The 22,004-nt window shown below is 36.7% G+C and overlaps 1 protein-coding gene across 2 annotated transcripts; it reads right to left on the reverse strand.

The window, feature by feature from the left end:
- Positions 1–278: 278 nt before the first annotated feature.
- Positions 279–21,999, reverse strand: LOC123557630 (CCR4-NOT transcription complex subunit 7-like). Of its 2 annotated transcripts, none has more exons than XM_053543976.1 (6): positions 21,875–21,999; positions 7,077–7,259; positions 4,790–4,983; positions 3,747–3,908; positions 1,332–1,509; positions 279–386 (listed from the first exon to the last, which is right to left on the reverse strand). In XM_053543976.1, exons 2-6 carry the CDS (start codon positions 7,188–7,190, stop codon positions 303–305), a joined length of 732 nt encoding a protein of 243 aa, XP_053399951.1. In that variant the 5' UTR covers positions 7,191–7,259; positions 21,875–21,999; the 3' UTR covers positions 279–302. The 2 variants fall into 2 exon arrangements, with proteins under 2 accessions (XP_053399951.1, XP_053399952.1); XM_053543977.1 differs by lacking the exon at positions 21,875–21,999 and adding an exon at positions 21,732–21,868.
- Positions 22,000–22,004: the final 5 nt, after the last annotated feature.

Here is a 22,004-nt window from a genome sequence, read left to right on the forward strand (position 1 = left end):
TAATTCATAAAAACTTAACAATAAATTTCCTTAATTTTTAAGGAACAAAAGAAACTATAAATCTTAAAAAAACAATGCTGGGTTACTGTTTCCTGCTATACAGGGACCAATTTTTAAAATGATATGTGAACACAGTTTCCAAGTTTTAAACAAAAGCAGTACCTTTGATCGATCTTCCGGAGAAAGGCTCCAACCTACAGATTGATCCAAGGCAACGCCGACGCCACGGCCTGAAAACTTCAATATCATCAAACACCATCAATTATTTTCAATAAAATAAAAGCTTAAAACATGATGTCATTTTATACTTCTCTCATTTTAAAGAAAGCTGCTCCAGTGAGAAGACTATCACTCCCTGCCTGATGCTGTGGACCTATTCTTTCAATCTGAAGTTAAATCATAAACTGTCACTTTTATGGCAAAAATTAATTTTACAATAATTTTGGCCTTTAAAATGGCTATAATTTACCATGGAAAATAACCCCATCAGAATTGTTTTTCATCTTCAAACATAAAATTAATCATGATATGTCAAAAATTTAAAAAGTTCCTATTAGTACTCTTGAAGTTCTTTAGAATTATGTGTACTATCAATGATATTGTCTTACATTAAACGAAACTTCAAAGAAAAACCTGGTTATACAAAAGGTAGGTCAAACACTAACTTCAATATTTTATCTGCTATACCTACAAAAACTTTGCTCTTAGGTTATTTAATACAATTAAATAGCAGTATCTTAAATCTGCCTAGTTCAATTAATCAATGTACAATGTTCTGCCGAGGCCGTGAGTTCGTGAGAATCTCGCGTAAAAATTACGATTGTTGTGCTAAAATTGGTCAAGAAGCGTCACAAAAATTTTGGGGATGAATGGGCGTGGCTAAAACGCAATTTGTTCCATTTCTTTATCTTATTTACAAGTATTGACAAATGCAAAGAAAAAAGTTTTATAAATTTTGAAAGATTTGACATGTATATTTTAGGTAGAGGACATGATTTGTAATGACAATCTGTCTTCTTGGCATTCTTCAGCTGTATATGTAGCCCTTAGACATATGAGCAATGATTTCAGTTAACAACGAGAATGCAGAAATCCCATGTTGGCAAAAAGCCGGTTAATATGAGTACTGACTGGGCCAGCGGTCAATACTGGTTGATTCAATACAGTAGTCACTCTTGGGTTTTCAATACTGATTTATTTAACACTTTTAGATTCACAGATTAGCACAGGCTGTAACAGATAAATCACATATGGAGAAAACATATAAGAAACGGAAATTACCAAATGTCATTGCCTACTATCTTAGTGGCACAGAATGTATGAAAACTTACTTCAAGCTGCTCGGCTACTTCTTGCAGACCACCTTTCAAGTTCTTACAGCTCTTCATTAAGTATTTCACATCGTAGATATTGTGGAAATATAACTTTATCATAGCAAAGAACTCCTCTTCCTCCTCGGGTAAAGCACAATCTGTGAGCACCTTTAACAGGTAGCCAAAGTCATAACCGCTGAAACAGAGGAAGGTACTCATTAAGACAAGAGGGCCATGATGGCCCTATATCACGCACTTGAGGACAAGAAGGTCCTCAGAAAAAATATCTAAGTCCAAAGGACTGGAACAATAAAGGGAAGAAATTTAACCAAAAAGAAAAAAAAAATTCTTACAAGGTACAGATATGTCAAAATACACCTAAAAATTGGAGGTACCATCCATGTTGTACCACAGAAAAGTGGTCTCGGTTTTTTCCTACGGCCAATAATAAAAAAGTTACTAAAAATAAGCTATTTATAGTAACGTAAAAGGGAAGTAATTAAAAAAAATTATTGTAAGTGAACAAAAGAAGGATCTGCCAAATAAATCTGTTGACATAAATGAAATTTCATATCAGTATCTTCATTAGTTACAGAGATATACCCATTTTAATTTGAAATAAAGGGAGGTAATTTGACATAAAATCAGTCCATAGTTATCTACCCTGATTGGCTCAGTCCAACTAATGACAATAATGAAATTTCAAATAAGCCCTATAAGTACTTTTATTACAATCAGGGGAGGTAATCCGATATAAAATAACTCTGGAACCTACAATTGGATCTGATTTGTCATGGAATCCAAGATTTATTGTTGTTGAAGATATTTTGGAAGTTTGTATCAAATAAAACCATAAATGAAGTATCTGTATGGCTGCAAAAGCCAAAATAGCCAATTATGGACCTTTAAGGGGCCATAACTCTGGAACCCATGATGGAATCTGGCCAGTTCAAGAAAGGAACCAAGATCTTGTGGTAATACAAGTTGTGTGCAAGTTTGGTTAAAATCAAATCATAAATAAAGCTGCTATTGTGCAGACAAGGTCAAAATAGCTAATTTTGGCCCTTTCAGGGGCCATAACTCTGGAATCCATTTAGGGATCTGGCCGGTTTAAAAAAAGAACCGAGATCTTATGGTGACACAAGTTTTGTGCAAGTTTGATTAAATTCAAATCATAAATGAAGCTGCTATTGTGCAGACAAGGTCAAAATAGCTAATTCTGGCCCTTTCAGGGTCCATAAGTTATTAACTCTGGAACCCATAAAAGAATTTCCCCAGTTGAAGAAAGGAACCAAGATATTATGGTGATACAATTTGTGTGCAAGTTTGGTTAAAATAAAATCATAAATGAAGCTGCTTTTGTGCAGACAAGGTCAAAATAGCTAATTCTGGCCCTTTCAGGGGCCATAACTCTTGAACCCATACTGGAATCTGGCTAGTTCAAGAAAGGAACTAAGATCTTATGGTGATACAAGTTGCGTGCCAGTTTGGTAAAAATCAAGTTATAAATAAAGCTGCTATTGTGCAGACAAGGTCAAAATAGCTAATTTTGGCCCTTTCAGGGGCCATAACTTTGAAACCCATAACGGGATCTGGCCAGTTTAAGAAAGGAACCGAGATCTTATGGTGATACAAGTTGTGTGCAAGTTTGGTTAAAATAAAATCATAAATGAAACCACTATCGTGCAGACAAGAAATTGTTGACGCACAAACGGACGGACGGACTGACGACTGGTGATCACAAAAGCTCACCTTGTCACTATGTGACAGGTGAGCTAAAAACAAAGAACTTTATCTTTATTCTGTTTTATGCAGCTGTTAAACCATTATTATAGATAGGGGCCAATTTCTGAGAATTTCTTGGTTGCATCAACTTTATCTCCACAATTATATGTCCCAAAGAAATACCTTACCTTTATAATTTGAAATGCATAATTTGCATTGAATTACTAATGTACAATAACTTCAACGTTACTTAATTACTTCCATGTCAGATTCCAGACCTCTTAGGAGAGTTTAGTCCACAACTTGATCAAGTTTTGTACAAGCAAAATCCAAGAATTACCATATCTGTGTGTTTAAAGTCTGCCATTTAAGTTGCTTTGCAATTGCTGAATTTGGGATTTCATACACCAGTCCTGCGCTACACTTGACTTTGTCATCTTGCAGCTGAAGCCATTTTCCACTTTTCAATAATAAAGTTACTTATCCCAGCCAGTTAATCTCTCAGTTCACTTAAATTGCATGCCAGTAAAAACAGCCCAACACGAATCATAGATGGTACAGGAATTACATTTAACAGATAATTATAAACAAAATGGTAACAAATTGTGTTTATTTCAGCTCTGGATAAAAATATCATCTGCAAATAGGTTTTCTAAAGCTCTTTATTTCAAACTATTCAAACAGTATTGAGACAAAATAATGAAATACCTGTGGAATGAAAGCCAAAAGACCTGATCAGACAATACAATTCCTGACGTCATCAGAGCTTCAGCGAAAGTGAATATATCAATGCCTTCATCCTCGTGCTTCTTGAACTGGATTCCCGAGTTGGTCAGGAGATCTATAGACTCTTGAGCATACATGTCCTCTCTGAAATAATTTATATACTTGATTTTACTTTCTGGTTTCGTGACATTGAACTAAACCTTTACCCGGATAAATTTCTATAATGGACTGGTCCATCATTCATTTGGGCAGAACCATTTATCATTTGAAGGGGTGTTTACTGAAAATTTACTGACTGAATAGCGAACAGTGCAGACCATGATCAGACTGCACGGATGTGCAGACTGATCTTGGTCTGCACTGGTCGCAAAGGCAGAATCACTTGCCACCAGCAGACTAAAGGTTAAAGGAGTTTAAGCTTGGTTTTCAAGCCATTACTTTCTGCAGGAAATTTTTTTTTCTATATTATACGGATGAGAAATATTTACATTATAAAAGATGCAGTTTGTTTAATCACGGATTAATTATGCCTGTACATAGTCAAATGCACTTCTTGTTCAGAATATTTATACATTAGAAATGACTGAAATGGCTTAGCATTTGGTGCTATCAAAAGTAATATGATTTGTTTATTGTTCTGTTTATTTTATGACGAAACAATTTAGGTCATATGGCGACTTTCCATCTTTTAATCCTGCAGTTACACAGAGGCAAACACCCAGGTAGAACCACAGACTTTTCACAAGCCAGCCTGATAGCCTCCTCCAATGAAAGTGACTTTGCTTTTAACACAATTTGACACCATAAAGCCATATATTGTGGAGGACCAATATCAATGTGGGGCGAGTGAGTCAAAACAAGACCTCTTAACCACACAGCCACTTAGGCCCCTCTTGAAAGACGAAGTACTGATAGTAGATGTATTACACATCACAACAGAAAATGTCAGAGAAAAGACTAAACATTCTAAGATAACCCAAAGAAAGTGTCCAAAATTAATGTATGATACTATCTTAGGTCCTTACGCTAGATTAAATTTGAAGTTAAACTGCCAGGTTGATATAGGTGATGGCGTGTTTCCATTCTCATCCATAAAAGTGAAGCCAATCTGGATTATCTTTAGAAGGTCGACATTACACCTGAGAAGCTGGTACTGATAATCTGCTGTACTTCGGAACTCTCCAATTGGTCGTGCAACAACTCCTGGGAACTCTGTATCCTGTGGTAAATAAATCAGATTTGAAGAGATCAGTTTTTCACATAAAAATAATTATGTAAAACTTAAAACCTTTTGTCCTACTACATAAATATTTTGCTGTGTTAAATTATCTGAAAATTATTATAAGTAGTTACCATGTTGCGTAATCAAAATCTGCAAACAGTCCATGAACTATATAAAAACGTCATCAATCAGTGCATACTGTGTTGTTTTTTTAGGGGGTTTAACGTCGCACCGACACTATAATAGGTCATATGGCGACTTTACAGCTTTGATGGTGGAGGAAGACCCCAGGTGCCTCTCTGTGCATTATTTCATCATGAGCAGGCACCCGAGTAGAACCACCAATCTTCCGCAAGCCAAATAAATACATATTTACAGCAGACCGAAACTGATTGAGTTAAAGATATTAAAACCATTGTAATTTCTACTTGAGATTTTACATGCGCAAAATTTTGCAAGTTAAGGCAAAAGTAACCCGCATTTTGGACCAAAACTCACCTCATTTTTACATTCCCAAAAAAACTGGTAATGAAAGTATTTAAACAACAAGATTGTCTGTTGACAGTGCACTCAACCATTTGTGAAGAATTGAAGTAAGTATGGGGACAAAATATTACCAGAGATTTTCAGAAAAAAAGAAGCAAAATAAATTAGACAATGTACATGTACTTGTATTTGTGGAACTGGATCAGCCAATGTGTAATGCATTAATGATATAATGTAAATGTAAAGCCATAGAATCAAAAAGATTTGGGCAAAATTTATACAGAATGGCACCCGAAACTCAACTAATTTTCTATGTCAAAAAAGGTCCATAACTGTGCCAAATTCCTTGTCCTAGCCATGCAGTCTTGCCTACATGTGGAGACTATGATGGTAAACAAGTGGTCAAAATTTTAAAGCCATATGTCAAACAGTTTATACAAACAAGAGCTGTGCGTGCTCCACTTTTCTCAGTGCTTGACTCTGAATTAGAGCTTTGCCAGTAAAACTTTATAACTCTTAAACCAAAAAATCTAAGTTAAACAGGGACATAAAATTCAAATCAGAGTTATGGGGACTGTTTCTCCTGGTGTAGACTGACTATTTCAAGTTTCAAGTCAATAGCTTTGATAGTACCAGAGATATTTGACTTTATCAAAAACTTTAACCAAAAATTTTATGTCAAAAAGGGGCATAACTCCATCAAAATTCAAACAGAGTTATGGGGATTGTTTCTCCTTTGGTAGTAAATAACTATTTTAAGTTTCAGGTCAATAGCTTTGATAGTATCAGAGATATTTGACTTAACCAAAACTTTAACCAAAAATTCTAAGTAAAAAAGGGGCATAAAACGATCAAAATTCAATTCAATTCAGAGTTACAGGGATTGTTTTTCCTGGTGTAAACTTTGATAGTAAATAAATATTTTCAGTTTCAAATCAATAGCTTTGATTGTAACAGAGATATTTGACTTTATAAAAAACTTTAACCAACGGTGACGCCGACATCGGGGCAAGTACAACAGCTTTACTTTTTCTTCGAAAAGTCGAGCTAAAAATGGACTGGTATGGAAATCTTACCTGATTTTTAAGTCCAAAAGGGCCAAAATATCTTTGACATAGTTACATACCCTTGACAACGGATGGAGATCATCAAGATGAACAAGTGTTCAAAGTTTCAAAGCCATATGTCAAACAGTTTTGACAAAATAAGGACTTGTCACATGGCTGGTCACATGTCAGATTACCCAACCCACTTTAAATGTGAATATCTATAAAAGTAAGTCAAAACTGGTAACAGTAATACTTGTTTATGAAACTTAATACATGTAGGTATATTGCCATAAAATATAAATATAATAAAAAAAAAAACATTTTGCGCAGACACCTAACTGGGACCCCCCCTTTGTTATGTCCCCTTGCCTTAAACTGGACATAACGATGGTACTCAAGTGTTGAAAGTTTCAAAGCTATGTGTCAAAAGGTTTTGTCAAAATGTGGATTGGTACAAGGTGTAACGCTGACACCAATGCCGACGCTGTGGTGAGTAAGATAGCCCTCCTTTAGTCCTTGTAATTTATTTTTCAGATAATCATGCTAAAAACTTACCATTGCCACATATTTGTATCTCTGAATGATTTGTCTGATCTTCCTGAATTCTTCTTCAAGGTTTGTCATCCACACATCCTTAATACCATACTCTGCCTGTGCTACTGAAGGCATATCTCTAACATGTCCTGTCAACTCCTCAATGAAAAACTTCTTTTGATCTTCGATTTATTCTAATGATTCCTACAAATATGTGTATTTACAGATAAGAATATATACAGAAATACTAAGTGAATTGTCGACAGAACAAGCCAAGCAGTAGTCACCATTATCTATGTAAGGTGAAGCCAAAAATTGAAATGCTACTATTTTATGAAAACAGGTTTTTTTTTGGCTGTTTTTATAGCCGTCATTCGGCTATATTCCCAATGCCAAAAAGTTTGTATTTTTCCCAAAATGAGTGCAAAAATTCCCAATCTACATTCTGAAAAAAAATTCCTCAAAATTGCACAAATATTGACCAAATTATGGACAATTTTGTAATGGAAGTATGTTAAAGAGGTTGTACAATGTGAAACAAGTGTATGAGAAAGTGCTTAAACACATCTTTACTATATCCTATGGGACTAAATATTTCCCAATTTTGAACATTTATGCGTCAAATTTCCCTATTTTGGGGGTATAGGCTATGTTCCCAATTAGCTAGAAAAAACCCTGGAAAATACCTCAAAATCCTCCCAATATTATGTTAATATATACACGGGGAGGAAGTGTCACATGAAGGATGGAGTTCTTCTGATAACCTGTCATGTTTTCTTCTGATAACTGTTACGGAGTTCCTGGAAAACGTTACAGAGTTCGTCTGATTTCTGAATGACGTGCCAAGGAATCGCAGAAAAAAATGGTTATTATTTATCTTTAAATAGAGAGAATGGGGTGTAAAACTAAAGTTTGATGATCAAGGTTGCCTGATGTCTTGTGCTATGCGTCAGAAAAAACTGTTTAGTCTAATAATCAGCTACTTTGAAAAGAAGACATTCTGAGTAAAATATTGAAATCGTTTGCGCTCAGTTACTGTAGTTGTCGCGGTATCAGCCAGCCGATTTTTGATAAATATTTCTCTTAAATCATTTTAATAAGAGGAAATGTCAAGGTAAATTTTTTTATCAGATACTGTCAAATGCTGTTAAACTGTCTTTGCACCATCATAATTTGTCAAACACATCATTTAAAGTGGAGATTTGGTCAATGTCTACGGAAGTGTAACAGTATCTGGACATACAATTTTGGATATCTGGATTTTGATCAATAAAAAATCGAGGCTAGGGGTTTTGGATACGGATAGGTGGGGATGAGAATCAAACAGTTTATATTCTATGCCTAAACTTGCAAAGAAGTGCAACAAAGAGTTGAAGTGTGGTGACAAGTTAGATATTAGCATTTCAAGACTTGAAAAATGCATCCATGAACATGTAAACTCACTTTTATTATTATCTCCAAATTTACCAGGTGAGCTCATAAAAATGTGAAAATATGGGTATATTGTATTTAAAAATGCAGAGGAAAAGATGTTCTTAAATGCTTTCAAAATGCCCCAGAATGCAGGAAATGAAGCGCTGAATTTCAAAATTTTACGGGGGAGCATACCCCCGGACCCCGCTAGCTGGCTGCCTACTTTTCTATTTCAGCCTGTTCAACAAAAACTTATTGACAACCCTGAGTAGGGATAATGTTGATAAAATACCGGTATTCCCCGATGGTACCGGGGTATCGTACCACGGGAAGATGGTACTACGGTTACCGGTAATACCGCGCACCTCTAAAACTTACATGTATCAAAAGGGGATTTAATTCCTCATTGATTTATGTAAAAATTATCAAATAATACCCAAAATTATGAATTTTCTGGTGATTTAAACCTATGTATGTACTGTACATGATTAACATTTACAGTGTATACACGCCAATACAGGGTTTTCCCTTGGAAATTTTGATAGGGGGTCATTATGATAGGGCTGTCATTGATTGGGTCTTTTGCATATCGACGATACCGATATATCGGAAGACAAATATCGACGATACATCGATATATCGATTATTAAGTTAGATTAACAATCTCTTTGTTTATGGGCATGCTATATACCTTCTTGTTAATAATGTTATGTCTTCTTTTTTTGCCTACTTTTTATATTACTGTTCGATTGTGTTGCATTTGTATCTATGAAATAAATAAAATAAATGAAAATTAATGAAATCTTTTATAGATCTTCATTGTGCCTTCACTCCTCTTTTGCATTTATCCTACTTTACAACCTAGTAAACTATAATACCAGGCACTGGAGTTGGGTTTCAAACAGCTAAAATTCTGCATTCTCTTCCACAGATATCTATTTATTTATCAAATTAATTAATTTATTTATTTACAATGTTTTATTTATTTTTAGCCTGTTTCATACCCTGTCTTAATTTTTACCTTGCACAAGTTTACATTCGGATTAGGTACTGGCACCGCGTGTTTTTTTTTTTTTTTTTGTTTTTTTTCTTTTTTCTTTTTTAACTTCTGCCAAGTTTTCAATGGGCCTCAAATTTGTAGTGTTTGACTGTTTGTTTGTTGTACTGAAAGGCATGTTTAAGCAACACCCTGTGTTTCTACGAACCCAAACAAAGCTTTTCCTTCCGTCTTTGACTGTTTTTCCACTATTTAAGCCGCGACGGCTTCCTCTTCGGCCATCTTTGATTGTTATTGTTATGGGCACTAGCTAAATTCTGTACCTTTTACTGAGTGATCAGCTATACGCGAACAAGTAAAAAAGCCGAGATTGACGTGAAACAGTATATATACTCTATGTTTTACATGCACAAACAACGAAGCGACCTTCAAGACAGGACAACGTAACTTTTTGCAAGTAGATTCTGAAGTTGAGCCCTTTTTACTTCTACCCATATAGGTAGTGCCGGCTAGTGGGAAAAGACTGCTACGGTACAAGTTTAGACATGACCTTTTTTGACAACTTCCGTTACTTTCGGCACATTTTTGCAGGCAGAAAAAGTTGTTTTAGAGGGTCTGAGTGTTTATCTAGACAGTTGTTTTTTCCCTCTGTAAAATATCGATTTTTGAAAATGGGAATCGATAATCGATCGACCAAAAAATATCGTTGATACATCGATATCGTTTCTATCGATGACAGCCCTACATTATGACCCCTTCATGTTTGACTTTTGGGGTCATTTTCAATTTCAAGGGGTCATTTTTTTACTGGTAAGTTACAAAACAAGAGGACCATGATGGTCCTGAATCGCTCACCTCTTCCCACATGATCCAGTTTTGAGTATGACGTCGTTTTTTCTATTATTTGACATAGTGACCTAGTTTTTGAGCTCATGTGACCCAGTTTTGAACTTGACCTAGATATTATCAAGATAAAAATTCTTACCAATTTTTATGAAGATCCATTGAAAAATATGGTCTCTAGAGAGATCACAAGGTTTTTCTATTATTTGACCTATTGACCTAGTTTTTTAAGGCACGTGACCCAGTTTCAAACTTGACCTAGATATCATCAAGGTGAACATTCTGAACAATTTTCATGAAGATCCATTCAAGGGTATGGCCTCTAGAGAGGTCACAAATTTTTTCTATTTCAAGACCTACTGACCTAGTTTTTGATCACAGTTGACCCAGTTTCGAACTTGACCTAGATATCATCAAGATAAACATTCAAACCAACTTTCATACAGATCCCATGAAAAAAATGGCCTCTAGAGAGGTCACAACGTTTTTTCATTATTTGACCTACTGAGCTACTTCTTGATGGCACGTGACCCACTTTCGAACTTGACCTAGATATCATCAAGATGAACATTCTGACCAATTTTTATAGAGATCTATTCACAAGTATGGCCTATAGAGAGGTCACAAGGTTTTTCTATTTTTAGACCTAGTTTTTGACGGCACATGACCCTGTTTCGAACTTGGCCTAGATATCATCAAGATGAACATTCAGACCAACTTTCATGAAGATCCGTTGAAAAATATGGCCTTTAGAGAGGTCACAAGGTTTTTCTATTATTTGATCTACTGACCTAGTTTTTGATGGCACGTGACCCACTTTCAAACTTGACTAGATGTCATCAAGATGAACATTCAGACCAACTTTCATACAGATCCCATGAAAAATTTGGCCTCTAGAGAGGTCACAAGGTTTTTCTATTATTTGACCTACTGACCTACTTTTTGATGGCATGTGACCCACTTTCGAACTTGACCTAGATATCATCAAGGTGAACATTCTGACCAATTTTCATGAAGATTTCATGAAATATATGGCCTCTAGAGAGGTCAAAAGGTTTTTCTATTTTTAGACCTACTGACCTAGTTTTTGACTGCAGTTGACCAAGTTTCGAACTTGACCTAGTTATCATCAAGATGAACATTCAGACCAACTTTCATACAGATCCCATGAAAATTTTGGCCTTTATGGAGGTCACAAGGTTTTTCTATTATTTCACCTATTGACCTAGTTTTTGATGGCATGTGACCCAGTTTCGAACTTGACCTAGATATCATCAAGGTGAACGTTCTGACCAATTTTCATGAAGATCTTGTGAAATATATGGCCTCTAGAAAGGTCACAAGGTTTTTCTATTTTTAGACCTACTGACCTAGTTTTTGACCGCACGTGACCCAGTTTCGAACTTGACCTAGATATCATCAAGATGAACATTCAGAGCAACTTTCATACAGATCCCATGAAAAATATGGCCTTTAGAGAGGTCCCAAGGTTTTTCTATTATTTGACCTACTGACCTAGTTTTTAATGGCACTTGACCCAGTTTCAAACTTGACCTAGATATCATCAAGGAGAACGTTCTGACCAACTTTCATGAAGATCTTGTGAAATATATGGCCTCTAGAGAGGTCACAAGGTTTTTCTATTTTTAGACCTACTGACCTAGTTTTTGAAAGCAAGTGACCCAGTTTCGAACTTGACCTAGATATCATCAAGGTGAACATTCTGACCAATTTTCATGAAGATCCATTGAAAATTATGGCCTCTAGAGAGGTCACAAGGTTTTTCTATTTTTAGACCTACTGACCTAGTTTTTGATGGCACGTGACCCAGTTTCGAACTTGACCTAGATATCATCAAGATGAACATTCTGACCAACTTTCATAAAGATCCCACGAAAAATGTGACCTCTAGAGAGGTCACAAGCAAAAGTTTACGGACGCACGCACGCACGGACTGACGACGGACACTGCGCGATCACAAAAGCTCACCTTGTCACTTTGTGACAGGTGAGCTAAAAATGAATAAAATGGTAATGCAATCTATATAAACAAGAGGACCATGATGGTCCTGAATCGCTCACCTGTTCCCACATGACCAAGTTTTGAGTATGACGTCATTTTTTTCTATTATTTGACATAGTGACCTAGTTTATGAGCTCATGTGACCCAGTTTTGAACTTGACATAGATATTATCAAGATAAAAATCCCAGGTTTTTTTTTAACGACTGGGGGAAGAGGCCCCAGCCTGTCATTGGGGGAAGAAAATAGCGCGCGACGAGCAGTTTTGGGGGATTTTTTCACTCAGGGGGGAATTTACAATTATGCATAATAAACACTTTAAACTATGTTTTTATTACATATTCTTGCAACTTTAAGCAACTATTCACACTGTCACTTAGCAATAGATGGACTTGCACTAATGTTCACTTATCATTGTAACAAGGTGGGTGGGAAGAGTTGAAATGCTCAAATCATTGAATATTTAAAGGTCACATGCTTTTATTCACAAAAAATGCTTTAAAATAAGAGTTGCTTTGCAAGAGTCATCATATTATTATTAAATGCATACTTTTGTTGGCTTTATATTTCAATTGTACTAGAAAATCTTGTAAGAAAGGATAAAAAAGTCTGAAAATCACGATCGCGAAAACGTGTGACAAATATGAAACAAGAGGACCATGATGGTCCTGAATCGCTCACCTCTTCCCACATGACCCAGTTTTGAGTATGACATTGTTTTTTCTATTATTTGACATAGTGACCTAGTTTTTGAGCTCATGTGACCCAGTTTTGAGCTTGACCTAGATATTATCAAGATAATAATTCTGACCAATTTTCATGAAGATCCATTGAAAAATATGGTCTCTAGGTTTTTCTATTATTTGACCTATTGACCTAGTTTTCGAAGGTACGTGACCCTGTTTTGAACTTTACCTAGATATCATCAAGGTGAACATTCTCACTAATTTTCATGAAGATCTCATGAAAAATATGGCCTCTAGAGAGGTCACAAGGTTTTTCTATTTTTATACGTACTGGTCTAGTTTTTGACCGCACATGACCCAGTTTCGAAACTGACCTAGATATCATCAAGGTGAACATTCAGATCAATTTTCATAATGATCCATTGAAAAATATGGCCTCTAGAGAGGTCAAAAGATTTTAATAATTTTAGACCTACTGACCTAGTTTTTGACCGCAGTTGATTCAGTTTCAAACTTGACTTGCTAGATATCATCAAGATGAACATTCAGACCAACTTTCATACAGATCCCATGAAAAGTATGGCCTTTAGAGAGGTCACAAGGTTTTATTATTATTTGACCTACTGACCTAGTTTTTTATGGCACGTGACCCAGTTTCAAACTTGAACTAGATAACATCAAGGTGAACATTCTGACCAATTTTATGGAGATCCATTCATAAGTATGGCCTCTAGAGAGGTCACAAGGTTTTTCTATTTTTAGACCTACTGACCTAGTTTTTGGCCACACATGACCCTGTTTCGAACTTGACCTAGATATTATCAAGATGAACATTCAGACCAATTTTCATACAGATCCAATGAAAAATATGGCCTTTAGAGAGGTCACAAGGTTTTTCTATTATCTGACCTACTGACCTAGTTTTTGACGGCATGTGACCCACTTTCGAACTTGATCTAGATATCATCAAGATGAACATTCAGATTAACTTTCATACAGATCCCATGAAAAATATGGCCTCTAGAGTGGTCACATGGTTTTTCTATTATTTGACCTACTGACCTAGTTTTTGACGGCACGTGACCCACTTTCAAACTTGACCTAGATATCATCAAGGTGAACGTTCTGACCAATTTTCATGAAGATGTCATGAAATATATGGCCTCTAGAGAGGTCACAAGGTTTTTCTATTTTTAGACCTACTGACCTAGTTTTTGATAGCACGTGACCCAGTTTCGAACTTGACCTAGATATCATCAAGATGAACATTCAGACCAACTTTCATACAGATCCCATGAAAAATATGGCCTTTAGAGAGGTCACAAGGTTTTTCTATTATTTGACCTACTGACCTAGTTTTTGATGGCACATGACCGAGTTTTGAACTTGGCCTAGATATCATCAAGGTGAACGTTCTGACCAATTTTCATGAAGATCTTTTGAAATATATGGCCTCTAGAGAGGTCACAAGGTTTTTCTATTTTTAGACCTACTGACCTAGTTTTTGAAGGCACGTGACCCAGTTTCGAACTTGACCTAGATATCATCAAGATGAAACATTCTGACCAACTTTCATAAAGATCCCATGAAAAATGTGACCTCTAGAGTGGTCACAAGGTTTTTCTATTTTTAGACCTACTGACCTAGTTTTTGACCGCACGTGACCCAGTTTCGAACTTGACCTAGATATCATCGAGATAAACATTCTGACCAACTTTCATGAAGATCCCATGAAAAATGTGACCTCTAGAGTGGTCACAAGGTTTTTCTATTTTTAGACCTACTGACCTAGTTTTTGACCGCACGTGACCCAGTTTCGAACTTGCCCTAGATATCATCAAGATGAACATTCTGACCAATTTTCATAAAGATCCCATGAAAAATGTGACCTCTAGAGTGGTCACAAGCAAAAAGTTTACGGACGGACGGACGGACGCACGCACGCACGGACGGACGACGGACGACGGACACTGCGCGATCACAAAAGCTCACCTTGTCACTTTGTGACAGGTGAGCTAAAAACGAAAGCAAACATTAAAAATTCTTGATAAAATACCCGTTTTAAATTTCATCTTTTCACCAGAACTATTCCATACTTATAATATCTGATTACTTAAAACATTTATATTTTATTTTGCGCTAGCAAAATACCTCGGCAAAGATAATAAATTTGCGTAACAGCCGACCGGCTTATTTAATCGAATCAAGCACATAAAATAATAACTTTAAATTAACAACACATATTACAAAATACAGAATAAGCTGTTACCGCTAATTAACAAGAGGTACAAACATGATAATCTGACGCTGCATTGTTTATCAATCATCTATATTACATACTGATGATAACCACGTGTCAGTCGGCGCGTGGCGTGATTGACATCTGTCAGTAGCTAATTAACATACGACGCTCCGCCTACTGTCATACTTACGCTGGTGTCGACAAACAGTATGAAGTTCACTGGCATTTTGATTGACAAGGGGCAGAGCTTTCGAACTCGTTACGCATCAAAGAGTATTACAGTACAAGCAGACGCCCACGGCATATTATGTGCGGGTCAGATACGAGTGTTTATCGATTTTCGCTGGTCAAAACCGGAACCTCGGGTCCACTGAACGCTCTTCTAACATTTTTCTACTATTTCTAAAGGTTTTCACACCCATTGAAAATTGTGAAAGACCGTCTGCAATTGTGAACGGGTCCGATATTCGGTCGGGAAAATCACTGGGAGTAATCTCCATTGCTTTGTTTACCATTTTGGAGGGGGGAATTTCGGATGTAGGGGAATTTCGACTGCGGTAGGGGAAATCCTTGGCTGTGGGGGAAATCCTCGGCTGGGGGACAAGGCCGATATTCGGCCTCTGCTATAGAATAAAAAAAAACCCTGAATCCTGACCAATTTTCATGAAGATCTATTGAAAAATATGGTCTCTAGAGAGGTCACAAAGTTTTTCTATTATTTGACCTAGTTTTTGAAGGTACGTGACCCTGTTTTAAATTTTACCTAGATATCATCAAGGTGAACATTCTCACTAATTTTCATGAAGATCTCATGAAAAATATGGCCTCTAGAGAGGTCACAAGGTTTTTCTATTTTTATACCTACTGGCCTAGTTTTTGACCGCACCTGACCCAGTTTCGAAACTGACCTAGATATCTCAAGGTGAACATTCAGATCAATTTTCATGAAGATCCATTGAAAAATATGGCCTCTAGAGGTCAAAAGATTTTTCTAATTTTAGACCTACTGACCTAGTTTTTAACCGCAGTTGACCCAGTTTCAAATCTGACCTAGATATCATCAAGATGAACATTCAGACCAACTTTCATACAGATCCAATGAAAAGTATAGCCTCTAGAGAGGTCACAAGGTTTTTTTATTATTTGACCTACTGACCTAGTTTTTTAAGACACTTGACCCAGTTTCAAACTTGACCTAGATATCATCAAGGTGAACATCATGACCAATTTTCATGAAGATCCATTCAAGGGTATGGCCTCTAGAGATGGCACAACATTTTTTCATTATTTGACCTACTGACCTACTTTTTGATGGCACGTGACCCACTTTCGAATCTGACCTAGATATCATCAAGATGAATATTCTGTCCATTTTTTATGGAGATCCATTCACAAGTTTGGCCTCTAGAGAGGTCACAAGGTTTTTCTATTTTTAGACCTACTGACCTAGTTTTAGACTGACATGACCCTGTTTCAATCTTGATCTAGATATCATCAAGATGAACATTCAGACCAATTTTCATACAGATCCCATGAAAAATATGGCCTCTGGAGAGGTCACAAGGTTTTTCTATTATTTGATCTGCTGACCTAGTTTTTGATGGCACGTGACCCACTTTCGAACTTGACATAGATATCATCAAGATGAACACTCAGACCAACTTTCATACAGATCCCATGAAAAATATGGCCTGTAGAGAGGTCACAAGGTTTTTCTATTATTTGACCTACTGACCTAGTTTTTGATGGCATGTGACCCACTTTCGAACTGGGCCTAGATATCATCAAGGTGAACATTCTGACTAATTTTCATGAAGATCTCATGAAATATATGCCCTCTAGAGAGGTCATAAGGTTTTTCTATTTTTAGACCTACTGACCTAGTTTTTGACCGCACATGACCCAGTTTCGAACTTGACCTAGATATCATCAAGGTGAACATTCTGACCAATTTTTATGAAGATCCATTCACAAGTATGGCCTCTACAGAGGTCACAAGATTTTTCTATTTTTAGACCTACTGCAAGGGTGAAAGTATGGAATATTGAAAATCCTGAAAAATTTGCTGGGGGCTTGGGGGCCGCTAGGGCCCCCGGTGGGTCCAGGGCAAAGCCCTGGTAGGGGGCCAGGGGGGCGAAGCCCCCCGGAAGCTTCTGAGAATTAGTGATTTTGAACGCTTAGAACAGCCCTATTCTACCCTTATATGTGTGCCAAAAATTTACTTATTATATTGCACAAAATGCATGATTTTCAGTTAACAGCAACTTTTCTAAGTCAAGGACTTGTTTCAACAATATACCCTTAACATATTTTTGTAAGATTCAGACTGAAACTACCTGAAAATTCTAGCAACATTTTTGTTTTTTCATGACACCATATTTTAATGTTCTGGCACAACATTCACAAAATGCAGACCCTGCAATATCCGGTTTCGTAGCCAAAGACCCCATCGATCACCATCAATGTCACATTCAGATAGCCAAGCCCATCTCCATTTGTTACCATGTTTGCTTTCTAAGTCCTAAGTATTGTACGCTGGCGGTAAAAACATTATTTTCAGGCACTATCCCGTGCAGCCCTAATTACGGCGTGTTAATCCCCGAAAGAAATCTTTATCTTCCTCCTGTTCCTCGTGGAAAGATTGATACTTTGGAGATAAAAAGCGTGCAAACCGTAGAAATCAAGACATGCGTGTGCAAGTCCGTGCAAACTTTGACGCGGCAACTTTTAGGCGCACGTGAAAGTCATGAAAAACGTGAGCGAATAGTTATATAAACGGTCGTCTAAAATGATGTTTTAAAACAAACAGTTGAAGTAAATTTCGGTACGTAACGGGATCGAGTAATCATCACTGCAATATTTTTTTATTAAAGTGACTTTTCCGTGGTTGACGCTTGTTTTATAATTGGAACTCTTTACAAGGTGTGTATAATAAAATCCAGACATCACGGAAGTTGCCAAAAATGGCCGGACATTCGGTCCTGCACTGCCGGGACGAAACATTAAATATAAAACAAACAGGAATCTTGCTTCCTTTTATCAGTATGCAGCTGTTAATTATTTTTCTTGTATCCTATCTGATCTAGATTGCTTTGGATTCGAAAATCCCGACAAAAAATTATCATCAACCCACCCCTGTTCAAAACGGGAAAAAACATTAACAATTATCGGTAAATATTCTGTTGATAAAATAAGAACTGGCCTTGTTTTCGTCATCAGTTAAAACCCCCTTAAAGAACTAAAAGAAGTGTGTCGGTATCATGGCATCTGAAGTGGAGATCAAAGTTGCCCGAGATTGTCATGGCATTACGTCATGTTTTCGCGCCATGTGACACATCACTGTCTAATCGTACCGCATCGGTTCTTTAAAACAGTAAAAAAAGTATCTTCTTAAATTTTTTTAAAAGCGAATGTGCAATATCCCGTATAAACTGACAGGTAAATGTGTCAAACGATAAGTGACCTATTTTCCCTAATTTTTTTTACATTATTGTTTGAGAAGAATATCTCACATAGTGTCGTGTCAAAAATACATCTACACATATTCATTTACTAATCAAACTTATTTAAAACCACAGCGACATCATACTGCTTTATTTTAAAACCATATTTCTATTTACGTTCACGAGGTCACGTAACCTATTCTGCCGCATTACACAGAAATCTGTTTGCCAAAAATTGTTTTACTCCTGTATTGAAATAGCTGCCGCTTTTTTATTATTTAAGATTTTTTAATTCTGTTTTTTGTACTTTCTTGTCAAAAGTCTGAATTTTATGACCATAGAATGTAGTATTTATTTACTTTTAGAAATAAATAAATATTTAAGATCGCGCTGTTTGAAATTTTACAAATAAATGTATGAAAATTCGATCGTTTTTATAGACTTTTGCCTACAGGTCGCACGTGTTCGTGGAATGGAAAATTACTGGTATGACGTTTTGATATCTTTACGATTCGCGGGTAAATTCCAGTCAATCCAGGTTAGTTTTAGGGATGTAATTTTCTGCATTTGGTAAAGTTACGAGGTAAAATCCACGCGTCCGATCGGATGAGCATACAGAGAGGTCCACTCGTCCCTATCCAGACTTTAACCCCCCAATACTCGTATAAGACATAACTCGCAATATACGAGGCGGCTATATGTCCGTGGTGTTTGAAGATAAAATTGCATGCAAGAAATCGAGAAATGCATGCTGCAGACAAAAGTCCGTGCAAATTCTGACGCGCGGGAACTTTTCGGCGCATGTAAAATTTATGAAAAACGTAACAGTTGTTTTCATTGAAGTACAGCGCCTATGCAGGCCAATCAAAATTGTCGTTACATATTGACAATATGCGAGATGCGCTGCAAACGGCAAATGTGATAAACAGAGTCGATTGTGTTTGTCGCCGATCGACTGATTTTTCAAGCTTTGTTGATTGATGACACAATACCAACCCCCCCCCACCCCCCCCGAATTTCGACCCGGATTTAGACGATTTGGAAAAACGATCCCGGCCGAGATGGAAAATCCGGAACTTCCGGAGTATTCCGGAAAACTTTCACCCATGCCTACTGACCTAGTTTTTGACCGCACGTGACCCAGTTTCGAACTTGATCTAGATATCATCAAGATGAACATTCTGACCAACTTTCATACAGATCCCATGAAAAATATGGCCTTTAGAGAGGTCACAATGTTTTTCTATTATTTGACCTACTGACCTAGTTTTTTGATGGCATGTGACCCATTTTCGAACTTGGCCTAGATATCATCAAGAGGAACGTTCTGACCAATTTTCATGAAGATCTTGTGAAATATATGGCCTCTAGAGAGGTCACAAGGTTTTTCTATTTTTAGACCTACTGACCTAGTTTTTGACGGCACTTAACCCAGTTTCGAACTTGACCTAGATATCATCAAGGTGAACATTCTGACCAATTTTCATGAAGATGTTGTGAAATATATGGCCTCTAGAGAGGTCACAAGGTTTTTCTATTTTTAGACCTACTGACCTAGTTTTTGAAGGCACGTGACCCAGTTTCGAACTTGACCTAGATATCGTAAAGATGAACATTCTTACCAACTTCCATAAACTGATAAAGATCCCACAAAAAATGTGACCTCTAGAGTGGTCACAAGCAAAAGTTTACGGACGGACGGACGCTGCGTGATCACAAAAGCTCACCGTGTCACTATGTGACAGGTGAGCTAAAAAACACAGTTTTAAGCCTAAAACGAAAAAAATATATGTTTTTTGGAATTTTTTTTCCCCTATATATACTCTTATATGAAAAAGGTGCTTGTCTTGCCATAACGCTATGGAGGTTTACTAGGACATGCTGTGGAACAACCTAAATGTCCAGTTCAGTAACAGCTGAGGCTACCTTGCTGCAATTTACACATCATGCATTTATAAAATAGCAAACAATCTTGTTCTGCCTACTAAACAGCCTTAAATAACTTACATTTAAATTCAAACAAGCCAAATTGTCTAGACACTTGCAAAGTAACAGTGACGATCGGCCATTTTGTTTCAAAACAAAAGTAGAAAACCTATTCCGTTGTTGGCATCTTTGAATTTAAATGTAAGTTATTTAAGGTTGTATACTAGGTAGAATAGGATTGTTTACTGTTTTCTAAATGTCCGATGTGTAAATGGCAGCAGGGTAGCTTGCATTGGTACTGAACTGGACATTTTGGTTGTTCCACAGCGTGTCCTAAATCTATCTATAAATACTGCATGACACCCTTGCGAGTATTTTATGCAGGTGCGCGTCAGTGCATAAGAGTTTAAAAGCAGGAATGTACAGGAGAAATAAAGTAATACATAAAGTATTTGTGAGAATTTGAGACAAAGCTGATAAAAGACGAAATGTACAGTAAAAGGATTAAAAACAGCCTGGTCACTCAGAAGTCCTGGCCCAGTTTGGTTACCCCTTGCCTAAACTGGTCCAGGGTAGGTGCTTGAGCAATGTCAGCCGTCCTAGTCCTAGTAAACCTTCATAGCGTTACGACAAGACAAGCACCTTTTCAATATAAGAGTATATACTCTATAGGAAAAAAAATTCGAAATCTTTTTTTTCCTTTTAGGCTTAAAAGAGTGTTTTTAATATTTTTTTCTTTTTTGGAGAGGGCAGCAGCCATATGGGCACCAAGACTGGACGGGCACCTGTGGTTTTGACTAGGGGACGTTTTGACTTGATACTGTAGTTGAGTTGCGTCACAAATAATGCGTCCAGGATTATTTTGAGGGTCATTCTGAAAACCAGTGTGCTAAAACACACAAAAACATGCATCAAGGAAAACTCTGCTACATGCGCAAGCGATAAAACCAATAATTTTACAAGACTGTGTACTGTGATTCATCCTGCATTATTTTGGTCCTTCGAAGTTTTGACGTTTAGATTGCCAGTCACAAATATAAAACAATCTGAACGTCGAATTATTTTGACTACAGATAAACTTATATACTAACAAACGATATATATACCAAACTCCTACGAATGCCTTCGCGAAAACAGGTGATACGGGAAGTAGGTCAATCTAATCTGCGCTTCTGTACAGCCCTCTGAACTGTTTGCACGAATAAAACCTAAATGCAAACAAAGATAAACAATGATTTAATCAAATTACTTTTCAAGTTTTGATGAATGATGACTGTACAGTGCCAAAATTGCTCGAGAACTACATGGCTTTGTGTGAAACTGCTGCAAAATTTCGGGAAGTTGCGTACATCACCGGAAGTTGGAATAGTGCACATGGT

Source organism: Mercenaria mercenaria, chromosome 5 (genome assembly GCF_021730395.1).
Source record: "Mercenaria mercenaria strain notata chromosome 5, MADL_Memer_1, whole genome shotgun sequence".
Lineage (NCBI taxonomy): Eukaryota > Metazoa > Mollusca > Bivalvia > Venerida > Veneridae > Mercenaria > Mercenaria mercenaria.

Coding starts and splice junctions, on each gene's coding strand:
- LOC123557630 (XM_053543976.1), bottom strand. CDS start 7,190: ATGCCTTCAGTAGCACAGGCAGAGTATGGTATTAAGGATGTGTGGATG. Junction 4,984..7,076: donor GATACAAATATGTGGCAATG/GTAAGTTTTTAG, acceptor TATTTACCACAG/GATACAGAGTTCCCAGGAGT. Junction 387..1,331: donor AAGTAGCCGAGCAGCTTGAA/GTAAGTTTTCAT, acceptor ATTTAACTTCAG/ATTGAAAGAATAGGTCCACA.